Consider the following 22,997-nt stretch of genomic DNA (forward strand, 5'->3'; position numbering starts at 1 on the left):
TTAGGAATTGAACCCTGGTTCTCTGGAAGAGTAACCAGTGCTCTTACCCACTAAGCCATGGCTCCAGCTCCTAGGAAAGCTGTAATAAAATCACTTATCTTGGCAGGGCAGTGGTGGTAGCACATGCTTTTAATCCCAGCACTGCGGAGGCAGAGGCAGGTGGATACATGTGAGTTTGAGGCCATCCTGGTCTACACAGCTAGTTACAGGACAACCAAGTCTGTTACATAAAATCCCAGTCTCAAATGCAAAAAGAAGGCAACCTAAATGCTGTTTATCTTGTTCAACGTTCAAGAATTCATAATAATGCCAGGCTAGGTAGTGCATGCCTTTAATCCCAGCACTCAGGAAGCAGAGGTATGAAGATGTCTAGTCTGAGACCAACCTTGTCTACATAGTTCCAGGACTGCCAGGAGTGTATAGACCCTATATCAAATAACTAAATAAATAAGGACAAAATATAGTAACAAAATATATGACAAAGACCTCTAATTGTGCTGTACATCACAAAATTCATAATTCTGAGAAAGCATATAGAGATATACCATATATAATCCTTATGTCTTGCTGTTGATTTGAAATAACACCCATCAAATGCAGTAAATTTGACAAATCATTGAAATAACACTGAAATTGCCAAAATAAAAGCAAATTCAGAGGCAGGCCCCTGCTAGTGACCTCCAAGGGAGCAGGCCTAAGCCAGAAAACTACAATGGACAGGGCCACAGTCAGCGACCTCCTCTAAATATCAATCCACACCCCTACAAACACCTGATATTTGACAGAAGGAAAAAAAATACAAAATTAAAAAAAGAAAGCATATACAACAAATGGTGCTGGCATAACTGGATATCAAGATGTAGAAGAATAAAAATAGATCCATATCTGTTGCCATGCACAAAATTCAAATCTAAGTGGATCAAGACCTCAACATAAAACCAACCATACTGAACTTCATAGAAGGCAAAGTGGGAACTACACTTGAACACTTTGGCACAAGAGACCACTTCCTAAATATAACCTGAGTAGCAAAAACACTGAGAGCAATAATAAGCGGTACTGCCTAAAACTGAGAATCTTCTGTAAAGCAATGGACATGATCTACAAGACAAACATGACAGCGTACATCATGGGAAAAGATCTTTACCAACCCTACATCAGACAAAGAGCTGATCTCCAGTATATGCAAAAAAAAATCAAGAAACTAGTCATCAAAAGAATAATCCAATAAAAAAAATAGGTATAGCACTAAACAGAACTCTCAACAGACGAATCTAAAATGGTTGAAAGACACTTAAGGAAATGTTCAACATCCTTATCCAGCAGAGAAATTCAAATCAAAACAACACTGAGATTCTATCTTACACCTGTCAGAATGGCCAAGATCAAAAACACTGATGACAACTTATGCTGTAGAGGATGTGGTTAAAGGAAATACTCTTCCATTGCTGGTGGGAATGCAAACCTGTATTGCTGTTTTGGGAATCAGTATGGTGATTTCTCAGAAAATTAGGAAACAACCTTCTTTAAGACCCATTAATATCACTTTTGGATATATACCAAAGGATGCTCAATCATACCAAAATGACATGTGCTCAACTATGTTCATAGCACCATTATTTGTAATGCAAACAACCTAGATAGCCCTCAACCGAAGAATGGATAAAGACAATGACATTGACATTTGCAGATGAATGGATCTAGAAAACATCATATTGAGTGAGGTTACCCAGACCCAGAAAGACAAATATAATATGTACTCACTCATAAGTGGCTTTTAGAGATAAAGCAAAGACAGCCTGCTATTCACAACCCCAGAGAATCTAGACAACAAAGAGGACCCTAAGGGAGACATACATGGATCTAATCTATATGGGAGTAGAAAAAGACAAGATCTAAGTAAATTGGGTGTGTAGGGATCATGGGAGAGTATGGGGGCAGCAAATTCAGTATGAAACAACACAAGAAATGCTGTAGTAGAGTTGCATCTTTGTTTACTTTTAAAATCTTTAGTAAAGTCAAAACTTATCAAGAAGGTGAGGAACTGTAAAGAGATGAGCTGTACATGTGACAACACAGGCTTACCACAAAGAGAAACTGCAAGAACTCTGGGTTTGGTGATACATGCTTTTAGTTCTAGCACTCAGGAGGCAGAGGCAGTTAGATCTCAGTTGAGTTCAGCCTGGTCCACACTACAAATTCCAAGACAGCCAGGGTTATACAGAGAAACCTCCTCTGAAAAAAAGCTAAAGCAAACAAAAAAAAATCCTTAAGAGCATGCAGAAATTCATTTTGAACTACTGAAGTAAAGTAAAATGGCATAGCTTCCATTAGCTGCCAATAGACCCTCATGGAGGTACAGTAGACTCATGGTACCATCCCTCATCCATGATGAAATGGTAATTGCCTCAGTCTTACACAGTTGCTTGTTCTTAGTACTTTCTGAACAGTAGTGAGTCTCTGCATTACCTACTACCAACTACAAGAATACACTTCTTTCACCAACGTTGAGAGTAGAACAAAGTGATAATTATAAATGTGAATCTTTAGATGGCAGATTAACAACATTTTCATTAACAAAACATCAATAGGTTCTGTCCTTGGACCTATACTTCTCAAGCCTTGGTTAGTGACCATGGCATGAGTTCCTCTCTATGGAGCAGAACTCAAAACCAATCAAGAGATTGGTTATGCCCATAAGGAGTCATTCCAGTATTGCACAAGTGCAACCATCTTGTCTAGTGGGTTGGTATTGTAAGATGAATGATCCAGGGGTAAATGGGGCCATTGACATAATTTCTCTGCTAACACCCTATGAAAGGTAGCCAAGAAGGAGAGTTTCCTGGTAAATTCAAGATTGCTCTATCTTTCAACCTAGGTTTGATGGCTTCAGGATTGCCATGTTCTTAGGGTGTCTAACCAAGAGCACTGGCAATGACCTATTTTGTTTGAGGTGAAAATGGGGCCTCCCTGACCAGTAAGTCCTAGGTGGATGACCAGTACCTGGTATAGAAAGTTTCATCTACTAGCCCTAATGTCTGGAAGCAGCATTATTTACCCAGGTCAGATGCCTCTGTTTCAAGTTTTAAAATCATATTTCCTATTAATCTGTAAGACAGTGGGATTTCATGAGGCTTCTTCATACATCCTTTTGCTTAACCCATCCATTCTTACTACTTTCTTCCCCATGCCAAGTTAGAAATTTAGCATACATTATCCAATGCCCCATTCTTTTATAACACATATGTTCTACTATCTTCTATTGTTGAATCATTTACTTGGGTTGCAGAATGATGGGTTTCCATGTAGTTTCTTCATGGACATTTCACTTGACCTTTCAGCAGCCCCCACTCTTGCCACCACTCCACTACCTACTTGAACCATTCTGCCCCCATAATACCCACTCTCTAATTTCATATCACCTCTATTCTACTACACATACTCTCTTCTTGCATCTCCCTATTAATGGTCCATTTCTGTCTTCTTGCTTCTACATGTAATCTTACTATAACACACAAAAAATACAGAAAGGTTGAAACTATGACCCACATAAAATATGTCAGGTTTGACCTTTGGGGACCAGGTGGTGGCACTCATCATATTTCTTGTTGTTCACATTTACATCTAGATTTCATATACTCATTTCTTTATAGCTAAGTAATATATCTTTGTAGAAGTCTAGCACATTTTCATTTACCCATGATCAGTTGATGGACGTCTGGGGTGATTCCATGTCCTAGAGACTGTCATTAAAGCAGCAATGAACATGATGGGCAAGTGAAGCACAAATCTATTTAATCTGAATAATAAAAACTCAGAGACAGATATTAGGAAATGAAAGCTAATAGATCAGAAAAGCAGAGCAGCCAGCCATGAGAGTTCCTAACTCTACCAATGCTTAGAACAAAGGGGCAATCCTCTTCTCAGACTGCATTCTCAGACTGACTGCCTAGACTACTGCCTCAGACTGCACTGAGCTCCTTTCTCCTCCCGCCTTATATTCCTCTCTGCCCAGCCATATCACTCCTGTCTCTACCTTCTTAGTGCTGGGATTAAAGGTGTGTGATCCCAAGTCCTGTATGAGCTCTGTTTTTCTTTTAGATTGAATCAATTTTGTGTAGCCTAGGGTGGCCTTGAACTAACAGAGATCCATCTGCTTCCATCTCCCGAGTTCTGGGATTAAAGATGTGAGCCACCACTGCCTGGCCTCTTTGGCTAACTAGTGTGGCTAATTTTGTGCTCCGATCCTCAGTCAAGCTTTATTTGTTAGATCATAAAAAAAAGTGTCACTACAGGCACATGCTTACTGGTATGATGGTGAGTCCTTGGAGTTCACTCTAGGAGTGGTTGTTGTGTATCCGTTTCCTCTGAGATTAAACCCCTCTATCTCTGAGAAAACTCCTTAAAATAGGATATTAAAAGAGAGGTAAAGGACTGGGATGCTCTGTGGGAAGTGATATATTCAATCCTAAAGAGAAGGTCCTGAAGCGCAGAAGTAGACAGTAGCTTCAGGAAGTCACAGAAATTGGCAAGATTCACTAGTGCTCTCCTTCCTCAAGCATGTATAACCAGTAAGTACTGCTGACACACTCAAACAAGCTGAGCTGCACAGAAGATGCTCAGACCAGCCATGAAGAAGACACCAGTCAAGTTGCTTGGACCAGGCAAGACAAGCTGCCTGGAGGAGGTAGTGAGTGGCTGGAAAGACACTTCCTACCTCCCTTGAGCTGCCTGCAAGCTGTGCAGTGATGCCCCGTTTTCTAGTTTAAGTAGCCATCACGATGCAGTCATAATATAGTCCTTTCTGCTTTTGTAAGACACCCCATAAAACCTAGTGGTCCACTTGACTTTAGAAATGACTCAGTGGTAAAGAGCACTGTCTTCTCTTTCCTAAGACTCGAATTTCCAGCATCCTCACATGGTCACTCAATCTGTAACCTCACTGCAAGACCCTCTTCTGGATCTGCTTGCACTAGGAACACACATGGTGCACAGACATACATGCAGACAAAACACCCCTAAAATAATAAATGACATTGGATCACAAAGTTGAACGTTGTTCATTCCACATTATTTGTTATAGTAGCCCCAGAGACCAGCTCTCAAGGCTACCCCCAGCATTCGAAGGGAATCTCTACAGCGTAGTAAAACTGAACTTAAAGGTTTTTGTTCTTGATGGGTACAGAATAAAGTCATACACGTGTTGTCCGAATCATGCTCTTTATTTTCTTCCTTTAGTTTCAAATATCTAGTTTATGTCCACATACCACAGCAATTCTTTGGCAATAGAAAACTTACAGGGATATTGCTCAGGGTCACAAAGCAGTTTTTGTAGATAGGTAAGAGACACATACTGCAATAACTTGTCAGCTTGTTTTATGGCTGGCTGCAGTTGGGTCTGAACAGTTTCAGCTGACCTCTTAAAGAAGAGGGGTCACAAAGGGGAGAAACTACACAAAAGAGAAATCTAAGAAGGAAGCCAATAATTCATCCATTATTCTATATTTCTTAAGTGCAGCGAAATTTATAAGCTAGTAGTTTGTGACCAATAAAACACAAAAAGGCAAAATGTAAGGAAATGGGGTTTTCTCATGCTTAGAGTGAAGCCATGCTCCGGAGTGGGGGTGGGGTGGTCATTGAGTAACCATGGTAACCTGCCTAAAAGGTAGAGAAAGCATACACTTCTGATTCGCATCAGCATATTCGCTAAACGTTAACAGGCAAAGAAAGACATTTCAGATCTAAAAATAATTTTTCTACCTTAAGTGTGGTTTCAGAACAAAGAGGAGACGTATTAAATATTTTGTTCAAAGTTGGGACTGGGCATCTTCCTGCCGTTCTGACCACCTCCGGGTTCTTTTTCTCATGATGGATGAGTGAGAAAGCTATCTCTCTCCGGACATGGTTAGTTTGATTGGTTAATAGCCTCTTCCTATTAATCACACAAATCTCAGGACTAAGACATAAACAGTATACTGAGCCTAAAGTCTTGTATCAATAAAGTAAAGTCAAAGTATATACAAAGTATTAATAGCCTTTAGGGGTCAAAGCAGGAAAGCCCTGTGGTTTCTGTTATTAGCTGGCAGTGTGAGTTGGGGGCAATTTTGTTCTCGTTAATCTCTAAAGAGCTTTGATTTAGCAAACTCAGACATCCTGCAATCCCATCCTTGGGAGAAGTAATCCTTCTATCAGTACACAGGAATAATTTGTGCCCGATTAATCAAGAATACATTGCTAAGGTTGTGGTACAAGTCCCAAAGGTGTTTTAGAGGTGGACCATGGTATCACAAGAGAATTACATATAGACTCAGACAGCTATTCAAAAGGGAGTCTTTCTCTCGTTTCTCCACCATCAGTTATATACATCTCTGGTGGGCTGGCCTTCTAAATATCAGCTGTAATCTACCGCATAATTTATGGACTCCATCAATTTGTCATTGGTTCCTCATCTGCAAAAGGTTGATGTTTATCCTGTTTCCAGAGAACTAGTGTCACACATCTCCTCTGTAATTGGGTAACAGTAGTTTCTTTCATTTTCTTTTCTTTCTTTTTTTTTTTTTTAGAAAATATCTAGACTGATTTCAAAAGTTGATCCTCTAGTTCTAACTCTCACTGCAGTGTATGACCTCCATCTCCCACATTTATGCCAATATTACTTATCATTTCTATTCCAGATGATGGCCATTTTAACTAGGGTTACATGGAAGCTTAAAGGATGCCAAGTCTGCATTCCCCTGATAAATATATAATTTGTTTGTTTTAGATTTAGTATGTGTTTGTTGTTTATGTTGTTTGCTCATGTGGTCAGGAAAAGAAAGATACAGTAAAGACAGTTTCAGACAAAAAAAAACCTCTAAACAGTTTATAGTGTGTATAAAAATGCATCTATGAAGGCGTAAGTCACGAACAATCCCACACCAGTTTGGAATTATGATTAATAGAATGGTTATTTATTTAAAGGGGAAAACTTATAGATCACCGTCCAAGACAACAGACCTCTGGACAGTCAGGAAAGGAGCCTAGTTACCAGAGCCAGAAGCCAGAGAGGAGAGGGAAGTGGCTGCTTTTTTAAAGGGAGAGAGACCACATCCCAATGGGCTGGTATCTCAGTGGCTATTGGCTGAAGGAGCGGAAGGAGGTCCCGCAACACCTGTAGGCTTGGGAAAGAAAAGAAAAAGGATAAAGTCCTTAAAATAAAAAAGAAAGAGAGTAGCTGGGTGTAGTGGCACACATCTATAATCCCAACACTGGGGAGACAGAGGCAGGCAGATCTGTGAGTTCAAGGTGTGGTAGCACACACATAATTCTCCCTGGCCTTCCATCCAGGGTGCACAACCTCTTGACCATGCCTGAATCTAGTTTAATAGCTTCAATGATATCTGTTAGGGCCTGCTCAAAGGAATGGTCAGTCTTGGCCGGGTGGTAGTGGCACACACCTTTAATCCCAGCACTCGGGAGGCAGAGGCAAGGGGATCTCTGTGAGTTTGAGGCCAGCCTGGTCTACAAGAGCTAGTTCCAGGACAGGCTCCAAAGTTACAGAGAAACCCTGTGTCAAAAAACAAAAAGGGGGGGGGGACTGGAGAGATGGCTCAAAGGTTAAGAGCATTGCCTGCTCTTCCAAACATCCTGAGTTTAATTCCCAGCAACCACATGGTGGCTCACAACCATCTGTAACTCCAGTTCTCCAGTTCCTGGGAATCTGATGCCTCTTCTGACCTCTGCAGGCATCAGGCATGCATGAGGTACATACATATAAAAGCAATAAATATTTTTTTAAAAAAGAATGGGCAGTCTTTTTATTCAGAAGGATCTTCACAGCCTTCCTAGGCTTCATTCCACTTTGCTTCACTGTCACTAACTTGGGTTTGACAAAGTCCTTGTTTTCTTTCACCTCACTTTTCACAGAGGCCACGACCAAGGCTAGGGTTGTACCTCCCTTGATATTCACAGACCAGTTCAGATTAACGTTTTTGGTGTAATCAACTTTATGAAATGATTCATTGGAAATGAGAGGCTGTGGATTCGTTCCGAATTAAGAAAAATCAGGTTTGATCGAGGAAGAACCCCTGAGAAATCTCCAATAGGAGCTGATGGCCCAGATGATTAATGTTTCAAAGGACCTCTGTTGGAGTTTCCTCTGAGTTCTGCATCCAGAACAGCTTCAAAACTGCTGGATGAGAGGGGCTGAGGAGGTGGTTTAGTGGTTAAGAAGCACTGGCTGCTCTTCCAGAGGACCCAGGTTCAATTCCCAGCACCTACATGGCAGCTCACAACTGTCTGTAACTCCAGTTCTAGGGGATCTGACACCTTCATACAGACATAAATGTAGGCAAAACAACAATGAGCATAAAGCAAGAATAAATAAATCATTTAAAAAAAAAACTGCTGGATGAGATGATCAAGCCTCACAGAATATTCTATTCAGGACTTGATTATAATTCAAAATTTTCTTTAGGTCCACATTAGATTATCAGTACCCTGATCAGCAGGAAGGAGCCTGGAAAACTACGCCCACATTCCAAAAACATGGATTATGGATGTTTGCATTTGTTTGGAATATTGGTTACAAGTTGTTATGGATAATGGTCAGGAGAAAAGCTAAACAAAGGAGATTTGATTCAGAGTTCTTGTTTTTCAACAAGGGGCGGGGAGGGGAAGTGCTCTGGGACATGGTCTGTGCCCTGGAAGTATAGGCAGGGTGAACAGGCAGGAAGTAGAGGCAGGGCAAGGAGAACAGGAAAGATTAAATCTGCAGTCATCACCCAGACACAGAGGAAGCCAGGCACAGAGTAAGCAAGATGTGACTGCCTCGCCGAGAAAGGTATCAAGCCACATGTTTAGCATAGACAAGAATAATGGGTTAATTTAAGATGTAAGAAAGGATTAATTAGGGCTGGAGAGATGGCTCAATGGTTAAGAGCACTGACTGCTCTTCCAGAGGTCCTGAGTTCAATTCCCAGCAACCATATGGTAGCTCACAACCACCTCTAATGAGATCTGGTGCCCTCTTCTGGCCTACAGGCAGGTTTTTTTTAAAAAAAAGAAAAAAAAGAAAGAATTAATAAGAAGCCTGAGCTACTAGGTCAATCAAAAAAAAACAATTATCAAGTTAACTTGCACAGCCTACTTGATAGAAATAAGTTAAGAAGTGTATCTTATGTCTACTAACACTGACTTCAATTCCGTCGAATTGGAAACTCTAATGGAAATAGATGAGTTTCCAGGTGCATACAGCATACTAAATTTCAACAACATGAAATAATGTAAACAGAACTACAATAGAAATGAGACTGAAGCAGTACTAAAATGCCCCCTTAAAGCAACCTCATGACCAGATTGACAGGATTGTATCAGAGCTTCAAAGAAGAACAGCAAAGTACTTAAGATACTTCTTGACACAAAAAGGAAGATTAGTTTATCTGATATTAAACCAGATAATGATACAACCAAAAAGAAACTACAGATTGATGTGGTCATTTAAAAAATATTGTTAGCTCTTTCTCTCTTGCTCGCTTTCTTCTCTCTTTCTCTCTGTCTCAGGTATGTGTGTGCACATGTGCACACACGTGCCCACCTTAAATACTGCCCACTCTCACCTCCTACCTCTATACTATCCTGGTCTACAATTCCAACAAATCTGTTTTGATCATCTTCATTCATTTTGCTTTGGGACCCACTGAGATTAACCAGAGTCATCTGTGAAACTGTGGGTTTGTAGATGTGTAGGAGTCTAGTGGACTACAAGCAAAGGCAGTGATTCTGCTCCTACAATTCCATCCATAGACAACAGTTGAGTGGTAGATGGTGGGGTCCTGTGAGCTTTCCCTTTCCTAGACTGATGTGGTCTAGTGTGAGGCCAATGCAGGTAAGTACAGTTGCTGTTGGTTACTGATTACAGCAGCTGTATGGAGTCTAGAGAATGGCATGTCTTAGCTCTTCCTCCTCTTTCCCTTCTTATTTCCTTTCCACCTCCTCTTCTTTAATGTTCTCAAAGTCATAGACAGGATGGTGTAACTGATGTTTTTTAGGACATACTTTCCTTATTTTCTTTGTCAGGAACAGCTAAAAATCTCTGCATTCATCGTTGTATTTTTCCCCATAGAGAAAACTTTCAATTTAATCTCAAAGCATCTTTATTTAGCATTTGAATTTAGCCTATTATCGTCTGATGTAAAGATGTAGTCCAGGAGGCTGGCAGTCAAATCAAGATTAGGCTGTCTAGCTTTTATCTGAAGGGTTCAGAACTCACTGTGGGGTGATATCGGGGTGCAGCCTCCTCCTAGATCCAGTTCAGGTCTAGGCTAGCAGCAAGCAAGTGGGAAGGCGGTGCAGAGGGAAACAACGGTTGGAGGATGTTGGACCTTAGGTGAGTGTAGGGAGGGGTTAGAGGAGTGACGTAAAGGGAAAATGGGAAACCTGTAGTGTGGGACCAGGGATGTTGAAGAGCTAAATAAAGGAAGAAGTTTTGAACTGCGGTTCTATGTCTTTGCTCGAGGGCCTGCACCGTGGGGAATCGCGTGGTGCAGACCTGGGTGAGGAAGACCCTTCCTCAGTCTCCACGCTGGGCGGCCTGGGAAAGCCAGCAGCTCAGTGGCGGGAACCTCAGCCCGGCGGCCCTGCGATCTCCCAGGTCAGAGGAGCTGCGGGGCTGGGACCCAGGAGGGAGGGGACCAGGGGTTCGAACAGTTTCTGTGCTGTTCATAAGGAAGCTGGCTCCGAAATTCTCCTGTGGATTTCTTACCCTTGTCTTAAAGTTTAGATGAACTGGACTAATCCTGATTTTTTCATTGATTTGGTTATGAAAATATTTCTTTTTTGTTTTTGTTGCTGTTTTGTTTTCAGGGGTGGGTGTATTCAAGACAGGGTTTCTCTGTATCCTGGCTGTCCTGGAACTCACTCTGTAGACCAGGCTAACCTCGGCTTAAGAGATTCATCTGACTGCCTCCCCACCACCGTCTGACTGCCATAATATCCTGGTAAGTATACCATAGTAGAATTGTTGCGCCCAGACTTTCACCCCCAGAAAGGTCACCAGAAACCAGAGAAGACCAGACTGCAAAAGCACGGTTTATTGCTGCTAATTAGCATAAATCAAACTGCAGTTCGGAGGAGCTTGTCCAGATACCCTAGTTTGCAGCGAGGGTAGAGGAGCTGAGCTCCTGAGGGGTTAGTCTTTTTAAGGAAAAACTCTAAGAAAGCCTTTTAGAGCCGCTTTGGCACAGGTGCCAGGTCTTTTTCTCTTTCCTATCCTGCTGTGTTAGCTAGTTGCTTGTTCTTTGTTTCCAGGGCAAGGTCACTTCTTCACTGTCAGGCGGCCTTGTGCTCGGAATTTCCCCGGGAGGGAGGAGGGACCACCACTATCTTCCTGGGAACAAGCTAGTTTGGGTTTCTATTTTAAAACACTTAGATAGGAAATTTCTTTTTCGCATCTATGAGAATAGAGGTGAGGGTCCCACAGAATATTTCGATGTATCCGTTGTTATTTGCAAACACGTTTCTCTTTGCTATGACGGAAAGGACAGAGCTCTTGAAATTTATATTCATTCACACTAACATCCGTGTGATAGGTGGTACCTGAGGACTTGGCATCCCCGGAGAACTTTTAGGTATTAGTTATGAAAGGAAGTGTAAGGGCTTTTCCGAGCAAGGGAATCTTTGCTGTCGGGAGGCAAGAAATAACGCAAAGTCACAACAGGCAACAAAAATCAAGAAAGACATCAGAGGGCTGAGTAGAGGGTTGGGCTTTCATAGTGTCTCTATGACCTAGTAGAAAAGGGCAATGGGGCTGGAAGTGTTTCTTGGCAGGCGATGAAGGCTGAAACATTGGCCATTAACAGAGACTCAGGAGTTGGGGATTTCCAAGACTGTTGAGTTTTGGGACAGCCAGGAACAGAAAGAGTGATTGTTCCTCTGGCCTATTACCCTACAGGAATGCCTACAGACTGAGTTGAATATATATATTCCACTTTGATGGTTGTAAATATTAGCATTTAAAAGTAAACTTTTTACCCACCATTAATTTTCTGTCTGAGACATGTGCACTCTGGCTTAAATACAGCATTCTGAAAAGTGTCTTTGCCAGGCCTGGTGGCACAGGACTTTAATCCCTGCACACAAGAGGCAGAGTCAGGTGAATCTCAGTGGGTTCAAGGTCAGCCTGGTCTACATAGTTCCAGAACTCCCATAGGTGAGACCCTGTCTCAAACAAAACAAAACATACCAAAAAAAAATTTGAAGAAAAATGGAATGTGTCTTCTTGTGCTGAATTTTTAATTTTGTATGTTGGAGTCTGGAAAGCACCATATGTTGTTTAAGAGTATGAGGTCACAGTATTTGCACAGTTAGAAAAGGCATGCATGCCAGGTGGTGGTGGACATGTCTTTCATCCCAGGACTAGGGAGGCAGAGAAAGATGGATCTCTGAGTGTAATGCCAGCCTGGTCTCCAACTCGAGTTTCAGGACAACCAGGGCTACACTGGAAAACTAATCCCCAGGTCATATCCATCTGAAGTCCTCTGGGTTTGGGGTCTAAAGTGCATGAATTCTCCAACAATAGGGACTCACCTTTGACCTCTGGGATGCCACCATGGGCAACAGCTCTGTGACCAACAACTTCAAAGCGGGCTTCTCACACCTGATGTTGGTTGTTGTGTTAGGAAGTCTGTGACTCTTGTGAGGAAAATCATCAGCCCAAATGGGAGCTCTTATTTACACTCTAAATGTACATGCATAACACAGATTTGTGTGTATTGCAGGCATTTTTGGTAGACGATAGTAACATGATTCCTTATGTTTTTTGAACATTTTGAACATCCTTACTGTTATTTTACCCCCCTTCTGTATTTATATCTGTCCCTTCTCCATAATGAAATCTCTCTCCATTTTTCCAGTTCCCCCTTTAAATCATCGTTCCCTGTTATTCCCTTCTCTATTACTCCCCACACCCCATAGTAGTCTGTTTATATTGTTCTGGCTACTGCATTCACTCCAGGTTGTACACTCACATCTGAAGATTTGGAGCTAGGAACTGTCTATGAGAGAGAATATGCAATGTCTGTCTTTCTGGATCCAGGTTACCTCACTCAATAGGATCTTTTCCAAGTCCACCCATTTCCCTGCAAAGCTCCTGATTTCAATTTCTTTACAGCTGAATAGTATTCACATTTTCACTACCCATTTGTTAGTTGAAGGAAATTTAGTTAGGTAGTTTCCATTTCGTAGCTATTGTGAGTAGAGCAGCAATGAACATGGTTGAGCAAGTATCTATGAAGTACTATGTTGAGTTTTCTGAGCATATACCAAGAAATGGAACAGCTGGGTCATTGCTTGACTTGTTTAAGGTGAGGATTTATTTGCTTAGTTGAGGGTTCACCATATGGATTTCCAGAGCGGTAGATAAGTTTGTTTGTTTCTTTGTTTGTTTTTGTTTTTTTTCTAGACAGTTTTTCTGTGTAGCCCTGACTGTCTTGGAGCTAGCTCGGTAAACCAAGCTGGCCTTGAACTCACAGAGAAGTGCCTGCCTCTGTCCCCACGCAGGGAAATTAAAGGCAAACACCACCACACTCAGGTAGTATTTTGTTGATAGGATTTTTATTCCCTATGTTTTTGTTTTTGAAGTTGTTGTTTGTTAGATTAATGGTAGTATTTTTCTTCCTTCTCTGTGAGAATTAGTGATTTGCTTTCTTGTCCATGGATTCCTTCCCAGTTCTCCTGTATTTATCTATTTTTCACATGAAATTTATTCTTTCACATGTTCTCATGGATGATTCCTCTGACTCTACTGTATGTTTTGCCTCTAATTTATTATCTGCACTGCTGCTTTAGTGAAATCAATTGTTTTAACTGGGGACTATCTTGAAATGCATTTCTGTCTCCATCACCTTAAAATGACTTATTTTTCTGGAGGCAACAATATGTTTTACGGTGGTTTTTTTTTTCCTCCAAGCTTCCAGTATTGTTCATGCTGTCTTGGATTTGGGGTCATTGACTGGACACCTGATTGTATTCTGTTGCTTGGGTCTTTTCATTGTTCTTTAACAGTTTTCAGTAGTAATTTTTGCTTTTCCTTTTTGATCCCCTATATGAAAGTGCAGCAAGCCATCTATTCATTATTCCTGGAAGAGAGACTCAAAGAAGAGAAACAACAAGAAATGGTTGATTCTCCAGTAAACATGCCCCAGGTCAGTGGTCATGTCCATTATTGTCCTAGAAATGTTATATTTTGAGACATTGAAAGCCTTTAATTTTCTATTCCTGATAACATTTTAACTTTATTATGTTGCAAATAAACAACAAAAATTCGCGTACTGAAATTAACCAGACCCAAAGATTATACAATTTAATGAATTTGTTGTTGTTGTTTCTTTGTTTTGTTTTTAAGACAAGATTTCTCTTGTATATCCCTGGCTGTCCTGAAACTCACCTTGTATACTAGGCTGGCCTGGAACTCACAGAAATCCACCTGCCTCTGCCTCCTGAGTGCTTGGGGTTAAACGTGTATGCCACCACGCCTGGCAACTCAATGAACATTTATGCCCATTAAGATAGTCATTGGGAACAGAAGCTCTGGAACCTCACATAGGATTTCATATTTTCACAATTTAATATATTGTGATGTACTCATCCACCACCGAAATCCAAAAAGGCCTGTGACAGTATTAGAAGGAGAAAAGAAATTCTTTTTAGCCTTTTTCATAACTGGTGTTCACCTGCATTCAGTCTTACGTCAACTCTAATAGTTAACCTTTTTAGTTCTTTTTTCTGCTGTACTCATATATACATTGTTTTCCATATACATGTATTGTTGGCTAGGTTCTTCATATGATGGGAAATGTGGTTTCTTCTTTCTACCACCGTATGACCTCACCTGATACTGCATGTTTTGAGTCCATCCATTTTCCTGAAATTTTGTATTACATTTTCTCTTCAGATGAATAGTATTCCACTTTATGTGTATACCATTTTTACTATCTGTTCACCTGTTGACAGACAATTAGGTTGACTGCAGTACTTTGATGTGGTGAATGCAGAAGCAGTGAACATGGATGTAAATATCTCTATATTGGGGTGTAGAGTTCTCCAGTTAAGTTCCCGGGAGTGATGTTGCGGGGTCATATGTTAGTTCTCGCTTCAATTTTTTAAATAATCTGCAGGCTGATTCTCACAGCTGTATTAATTTACACTCCCCCCTCAACACACATCAACAGTTAATGAGGGTTCCTTTCTCACAATGTCCTCTCGAACATTTGTTGTCAGGTTAGTTGATGACAGCCATTCTTTGCCAGGGATGATGTACTATTTCAAAGTAGTTTTAATTTGTGTTTCCATGGCATTTTAGGGATCATGAAGATTTAAAATATTGGTTGATCATTTGTGTTTTTGTCTTTAAAAAGTGTCTATTTAGTTCATTTGCCCTTTTGTTGATTGGCAGTTTTATTTCCATGTTACTTAATTTCTGTAATTTTTGGTAATGTCTATGTTTGAGCCCCTATTCCAAGTGTCGCAGGTATAGATTCTCTCCTGCTTTGTAGGTGTCTGTGTGCTCTGCTGATTGTTTCTGCTGATGTACAGAAACTCTTGGTTTTCATGGTGTCCCATCTGTTGATACTTGGGTCAGTTCCTGTGCTGTTGCTATTCTTTCTAATCAGTAATTTCTAGCCCATCTCAATATCCCCATGGATATTTGCTATGTTTCTAGGTTTCTGTGTTTCTCGTTTTAAATAAGGGTTTTGATACATTTTGAATGGATTTTTATATAAATGAATAAAAATCTCATTTCATTTTCCTGCTGGATCTAATTTTGCCCCCTATTTGTTAAAGAGGACATGTTTTTGTATCTATCTTTTTGCCTCCTTCATTAAATATTCAATGCATAGCTTTCTGGTTTTCTTTCTGGGTCCTCTATCATATTCTGGTATCCTCCTGTCTTATTTTTATGCCCATAGCAGACTAGCTTTATGACTACAGCTTTATAATACAGTTCCATTATTCTATATTTCCTGTGGCACTTTTCTCTATTCTGCCCCATTTTGTTGTGTTTTGTTTTGAGGGTACACATCCCATATCCACTTATGACCTGTACTTTGGCAAATATGCCACACCTTTAATTCCAGTACTCTGAAGGCAGAAGCAGGTGGCTCTGTATGAGTTCAAGACTAGCCTTTCCTGCAGAGAGAGTTCCAAGACGTCCACAGAGAAATCATGTCTCGGGGAAAAAATAAAATTGAAGCCCAGTTGATATGGAAGATGGACTGTATCCTTATATATTGTTGATTGTGGCCTCATACACTATGTATGAGGGATCTGTGCCATTTCCTTGAATCATGTTTATAAAAATGCATATTGAAACACATGGACTGGATTGTTACATCATCTTAGAGACATGTGGAATTAAGATATATATATATATATATATATATATATATATATATGGTTTTTTGTTTGTTTTGCTTTGTTTTTGATTTTCAAGACAGGGTTTCTTTGTGTAGATTTAGAACTTGTCCTTGGACTTGCTCTGTAGACCAGGCTCACCTTGAACTCACAGAGATCCACTTGTCTCTGCCTCCTGAGTGCTGGGATGAAAGGCGTGCACCACCACTGCCTGGCATATCTTGGTTTTTAATTATTTTTAATACTAAATAATACTTGGTTAAGCACATTACAGAGTGCAGAACATGGCTGGCACATGTTGTTTGATTTTGCCATGAAACTGATGTTCTTAATTCAGATTGTAGCCTACTTGTATTTCTCTTTTGTATTTAATATTAGGACAGTGATGATGTGTCCATGTGTTTGTTGACACCTGATATCTGCTTCTCTCAGGAGAATTGCTGCTCACATCACTCACTTGGTTAGGATGCTCAGTGGTGACTTTCCAAACTAGAGAGATCAGGTTTTTTTTTCCTCTCCCCTAATCCCCCAAACAGGATCCCACTATAAAAACCCTTTGACTACAACTTATTATGTAGCATTATGTGAAATGCAGCAGGAACAATATCTTGGGATATTGACTGACTGATATGCATAAACCATCACATTTGGTGCAGAAAGTACATTCCTCATCATTGCTTTGGTCTAGTCAGTTCCTGTGAGAACAATGGCTCTACTCCCCTACCCTGAACCTGCAGTGTTTTAAAGTAAAGATTTGGGAAATGGGCTCTGACCCTCAGGTCTGCATTTCCATTTTTGTTTTGTGTTTTGTTTGGGTTTTCGAGACGGGGTTTCTCTGTAGCTTTGGGGTCTGGCCTGGAACTCACTCTTGTAGACCAGGCTGGCCTCAAACTCATAGAGATCCCCCTTCCTCTGCCCCTCGAGTGCTGGGATTAAAAGCTGAGCCACCACCACCTGGGAAGTTTGTATTTCTATTCCTGACTCATGAATCACACAGAATATGCCACCACTTTCCATTTCCAGAGAAATAAAGGAAGAATCATGAACACTATTAACTTAAAATCTTTTAGACAATACAGCATAAGTACTAAAAAGTATACATTGAACACTACAAAATTCAGATGCTGTAGCTTAGATTTTCGCGTGAGCCATTCTTCTGTACTCTATTGTATTTGTAAAGCAATAAAAGGTGACAGTAATTCTCACACAATTTAATGTATCCATTTATTCGTAGGAAATCGATGCCACTTTTAAATGCATTCACAGTCACTGTACTTATGTGTACATGCTTAGCTGCAATGAAAATATTATGTGATGTGATTTTGAACTTCCATTAATTTTTACAACTCTTGGGGAGTGAAATATTCTTCAGAACTTCTAAAATATTTTTTGTCTAAGTTGGCTTTATGTGTCTTAGGAAAATTTTAGATTTTATTAGATATGGCTGATGCAAATTTTTCTACCTTCCCAAATATTCTTATAAAATTAATTTCATGAACTATCTATCATATATATTAATGTTAAAATTGGCAATCTGAAGTCTAGTTACACTCCTTGTTACTGAGGGAAAAAATACAAAACTTTTTGCCTATGTCAGTATTAATATCTGCCTTCCATACCTACACCTTTGCTATTTAGCTAGGTGTCAGGCCTAGAGTTTAAGCATCCCAGCTGAGCCTGTTAGAATAGAGTCATGTAAGGCACAAGAACACACAAGATTGATTGGTGTCAGTTTTTTAGCATGATCTACAGGTACAGTATTTAAAGCACATTTCCTCATGATGATTTTTCCTTCTGAGACATGTACACTGTGATCCTGTGAGACATAAACACAGCATCCATAAGAGATAGAAAGTCATGTCCAGATCTTAAATGTGTGTTGTTTCATATATCTACTTGTGACATTATTATGTCATCCTGTTTTGAGAGAGTTGGAAAATTCATTATAGAATGTTACTGTGTTTAAAAAAAATCATCTTTTTGAGTAATTGTTTTCACTCATCTACATCTCTAATTTTCTTAAGTCTTCTTCTATTTAGAAAAGTACTCTGTCCATTACCATCTGGTCAACTGTACTTTTGTTTCCTTGTTTAACGGTTTAAGGTTTCTCTGTGTAACAGCCCTAGCTAGCTGTCCTGCAATTCACTTTATAGATCAGGCTGGCCTGGAACTCACAGAAATCCACCTGCCTCTGCTTCTTGAGTGCAAGGATTAAAAGTGTGTGCCACTACACTCAGCTAAACTGTATTTTTAAATTGCAGGGTCTGTTGACCTTCAGGGATGTGACTGTGGACATCTCCCTGGAGAAGTGGAAATGCCTGAACTCTGCTCAGACGGCTTTGTACATTGATGTGATGCTGGAGAATTATAGCAACCTTGTATTTGTGGGTGAGAACAGTTTGCTTTTAGAATTTGTAACTCATCTTTGTATGTACTGGCTTCACAGACTGTAAAAGCTCTGTGAAGCTGTCTTGGAAACAGCAGGAGACTAGGGAACATTTGGTAAAAAGAAAGAACTTTTTTATGGTATCTAAAAAAATAAACACCTTTATTCTTTTAAAAAAGCCTTTAATCTTAAAAGGAATTGGGTCTTCTGAACTATATTCTTTATGGTTGAATCAAAGCTAATTACTATCCTCAATAATTGTTTCATCTACCATGAAGGATTCCATTCTGTTTTAGTGAGAATTCATACAATTATAGTGAATGAAAATTGTGAACTACTGAAAGCTCTATTTTCAATAGTTGTTGGTTGACTTAAGAGAGAACTTAGAGAAACAGTCATTTATCAAATATTTACTCTTAGAACAAGCCCTGTTAATATGACTTGTACTCATTTTCAGAGAACTATTGCGTATGTGATCCTGTCCATCACCATGTGAAGAATGAAAAGAAGTCTTGTCAGTGTAATGAGCTTGGTAAAGTGCTTCATGACGCCTCCACTTGTGCATTCTATAAAACAAGTGAAACTACAGAAAACTCTAGTAACTACAGATGCAGTAATCACAGAGGTGACTCCATTGACTCATCAAACCCAGAAAGACATGACAACATGCACACTGGAGAAGAACTTTGCAAATCTAAAGACTTTGAAAAATCTTTAAATTTGTGTCCCAGCATTAATAAAGATCAGAGATTCTCCAATGCAAAGAAAGAGCTCAGGGAGGGAGAATATGATGACTATTTTGTCTCCATATACAGTCTTTTGCAACAAAGAGTCTACGTTAAAGAGAAACCACAGCAGTGTGAGAAATGTGGGAAATGCTTCAGTACTGCCTCAAGCCTCATGGACAGCAGAGAATCCATACTGGAGAGAAGCACTGTGAGTGCAATGTTTCTGACAAATCTTTCACTCCATATACAAATCTTAAAACACATCAAAGACTCCACACTGGAGAGAAGCCTTATAAATGCGGTGACTGTGGCAGATCCTTTACCCACTATTCGTCTCTTAGAAGGCATCAGAAAATTCACTCTTTAGAGAAATTATACAAATGTAAAGAGTGTGGTAAGTCCTATATTGAGTTATCACATCTTAAAAGGCATTACAGAATCCATACTGGTGAGAAGCCTTACAAATGCGAGGTCTGTGACAAATCATTTAATCAGTGCTCAAGTCTTAGAACACATCAAAGACTTCATACTGGGGAGAAACCTTACAGATGCAAAGAATGTGGAAAGTCATTTCCTCAGATGTCAGCATTTCATAGCCACCAGAAAACGCATACAGGAGAGAAGCCTTACAAATGTAAGGAATGTGACAAATCCTTTGCCCACTGTTCGAGTTTCAGGAGACATCAGAAAATCCATGCTGTGAAGGAACACTATCCGTGTCTTGAGTGTGGCAAGGTCTTTCATCAGCTTTCACGTCTTAAAAACCATTACAGACTGCCCAGTGGAGAGAAGCCTTACAAATGCAATGAGTGTGCCAGATCCTTTACCCACTATTCATCACTTAAAAGGCATCAGAGAATTCATTCTCTAGAGGGATTATACAGATGTAAAGAATGTGATAAGTCCTTTATCCAATTATCACATCTTAAAAGGCATCACAGAGTCCATACTGGTGAGAAGCCTTACAAATGTGAGGTTTGTGACAAATCCTTTACCCAGGACTCAACTCTTAGAATACATCAGAGAGTTCATACTGGAGAAAGACCTTACAGATGTAAGGAATCTAACAAATTTTTTACTAAGTGCTCAACTCATAGAGCACATCAGAAAATTCATACTGGAGAGTAAAATACCATTTAAAAAATAATGTGACATAACATTTATCCAGTATTCTATGCTTACAAATCACAACAGTATACATAATAGAAACATAAATAGCCAGGAGTCGTGGTACACACCTTTAATCTGAGCACTCAGGAAGCAGAGGCAGGAAGATCCCTGAGTTCTGAGTTTGAGGTCAGCCTTGTCTACAGAGCAAGCAAGTTTCAGGTAGCCAGGGCTACACCGAGAAAACCTGTCTCGAAAAACAAAACTAATAAACAAAAAAGTAAGAAAGAAACAAAGAAATTTGTGAAAGTCTTTAAGGAAGATTAAATCTTAGAAAATATCACCAAGTTTATGTTGAAATAAAATTGAAAATGTAAGTGTGTGAAAAAGCTTGGGTTTGGGTTTTTTTTTTTTTTGCTTTTCATTTTTTTTTCTTACTGTGTATGCTTCCTTTGCCTGCTTGTATACTGTGCACTTCATGTTTGCCTGTTACTTGTGGAGGTCAGAAGAGGACATCAGATGCCCTGATGCTGTAGTTACAGACAACTGTGTGCCACTTCATGTGTGTTGGGAATTGAACACCTGCCCTCTAGAAGGGATGCCAGTGCTAGTACCACTAAGCCATCTCTTCAGTCCCTGGAAAAAGCTGTAAAAAAAACATTTATCTTGTTCAACATCTAAAAATTCACAATAATTCCAGGTATGGTGGTTCACACCTTCAATATCTGCACTCCGGAGGTACAAAAATTATGTTGAAGTATTTACACCAAACTAGAAACAAAATGATATAGCTTCCATTAACCACCAGTAGACCCTTAAGAGGGAAAGGAGACTCTTGGAACACTCCCTCAGCCATGATGAAATGGCAACTATTCAACCTTACTCAGTTGCTTATTGGCAGTACTGCATCACCCACTATCAACTACAGGAGTACACTTCTTTCTCCAAGGTTGAGAGTAGTAAAGATTGGTAATTATAAGCAGGAATATTTAGATGGCTTAAAAACAACATGGTCATCAAGAAAACATCAGTAGGTTATGTCTTTGGACCTTTAATTCCCAAGCCATGGTTTTTGGCCATGTTTACAGTACTTGGCATGAATTCCCTCTGTGGAGCAGACTTCAAATCCAATCAGGAGAGAGGTTGCTTATTCCCATAAGCAGTCGTGCCAGGGTTGCACCAGTGCACACACGTTGGCTAGTAGGTTTGTTTGTAGAATGTAGGGTACAGGAGCAGATAAGACCATTGACATCTTTTCTTTGCAGTCCTGTGAGACTCTCCTGGTAAGTTTAAGATCTATCTTGCAAAGTGTTTGGTACCTTCAGCAACACCATGTACTTATGGTGGCCAAGTAAGAGCACTTGCAGTGGCCTGCTTTGGGGTGACTATGGGGCCTCCCTGTCTAGTAAGTCCTAGGCCGATGACCCATACCTGGTACAGAGAGTTCCATTTAATATACCTGGTGTCTGGAAGCAGCATTATTTACCCTTGTGGGATACCTCCAAGGATTTTAAATTCATGTTTAATATTAGCTTGCAAGAAAACAGGATTTCATAAGACTTCATAATCCTTACTTTTGGTTGACCCATCCACTTCTTTCTTCCTGCCCCATTCCCAGTTAAACACTTAGAACACATTATTCAGTGTCCCATTAGTTATGATCTGCTGGCCTGGTCTGTCACCTGGGTACCCTGTTTTTTTTTTAAGAAACGAGCCCTGCCCTGTCCCAAGCCCTCCCCTTCCACAGAGGGAAGCAAATATCCTGTCTCCTCCAGCCTGTCCTCTCTCATTCCATCTCTCTCCTGAAGAGGTGACTTCTGTTCTCTCCCTCTCTTCCCCCTTCTCCTTCCCTCTATAACCCACTAACTGAACTATACCCACTTTCTCTGCATGGTGTCCATCTCTCACCTGCCACCGCTCCTCATGGGACCGGCTGCCCCACCGACCCTCCAAAGTCTCTCACCTCAAAAGAATTCTGGGATCCTCTAGGCTTCGGGATGACTCAGTGGTTAAGAGCACTGTCTGCTCTTTCAGAAGACTCACTTTGAATTCTCAGCACCCTCACATGGGCACTCAATCTGTTACCTCAATTCCAGAACATCCAGTGCCCTCTTCTAGCCTCTTCAGGCACCTCTGATGCACAAACATACATAAAACACGTCTCTAAAGAAAAAGAGGCCAAATTGTTGGTTTCCCAATTTTGGTTTGTCATTGGTTAATCTGTGATAATTAGATGTTTGTCATTGTTTCCACAGAAATCGAGTCCCATAACTGTTCTGTAATTGGAGTCAGACAGTAATTTTCTTTTTTGAGACTATCTAGACGAATATATGAAAGTTCCCTCTCTACTTTTCACTTCCACAGGAGTGTATGACTTCCTTTCCCCA

General features: G+C 40.2%; 1 protein-coding gene across 1 annotated transcript; it reads left to right on the top strand.

The window, feature by feature from the left end:
* The first annotated feature begins 14,150 nt into the window (after positions 1-14,150).
* On the top strand, positions 14,151-20,650 carry LOC142832717 (uncharacterized). Its single transcript, XM_075943427.1, is given in 4 exon segments — positions 14,151-14,180; positions 18,651-18,777; positions 19,233-19,676; positions 19,679-20,650. Coding segments are annotated over 4 exon segments (1,554 nt in total). The 3' UTR covers positions 20,632-20,650.
* The last annotated feature ends 2,347 nt before the right edge of the window (positions 20,651-22,997 follow it).

The sequence above is a fragment of the Microtus pennsylvanicus genome, chromosome 1 (assembly GCF_037038515.1).
Source record: "Microtus pennsylvanicus isolate mMicPen1 chromosome 1, mMicPen1.hap1, whole genome shotgun sequence".
In the NCBI taxonomy this organism is placed as follows: Eukaryota; Metazoa; Chordata; class Mammalia; order Rodentia; family Cricetidae; genus Microtus; species Microtus pennsylvanicus.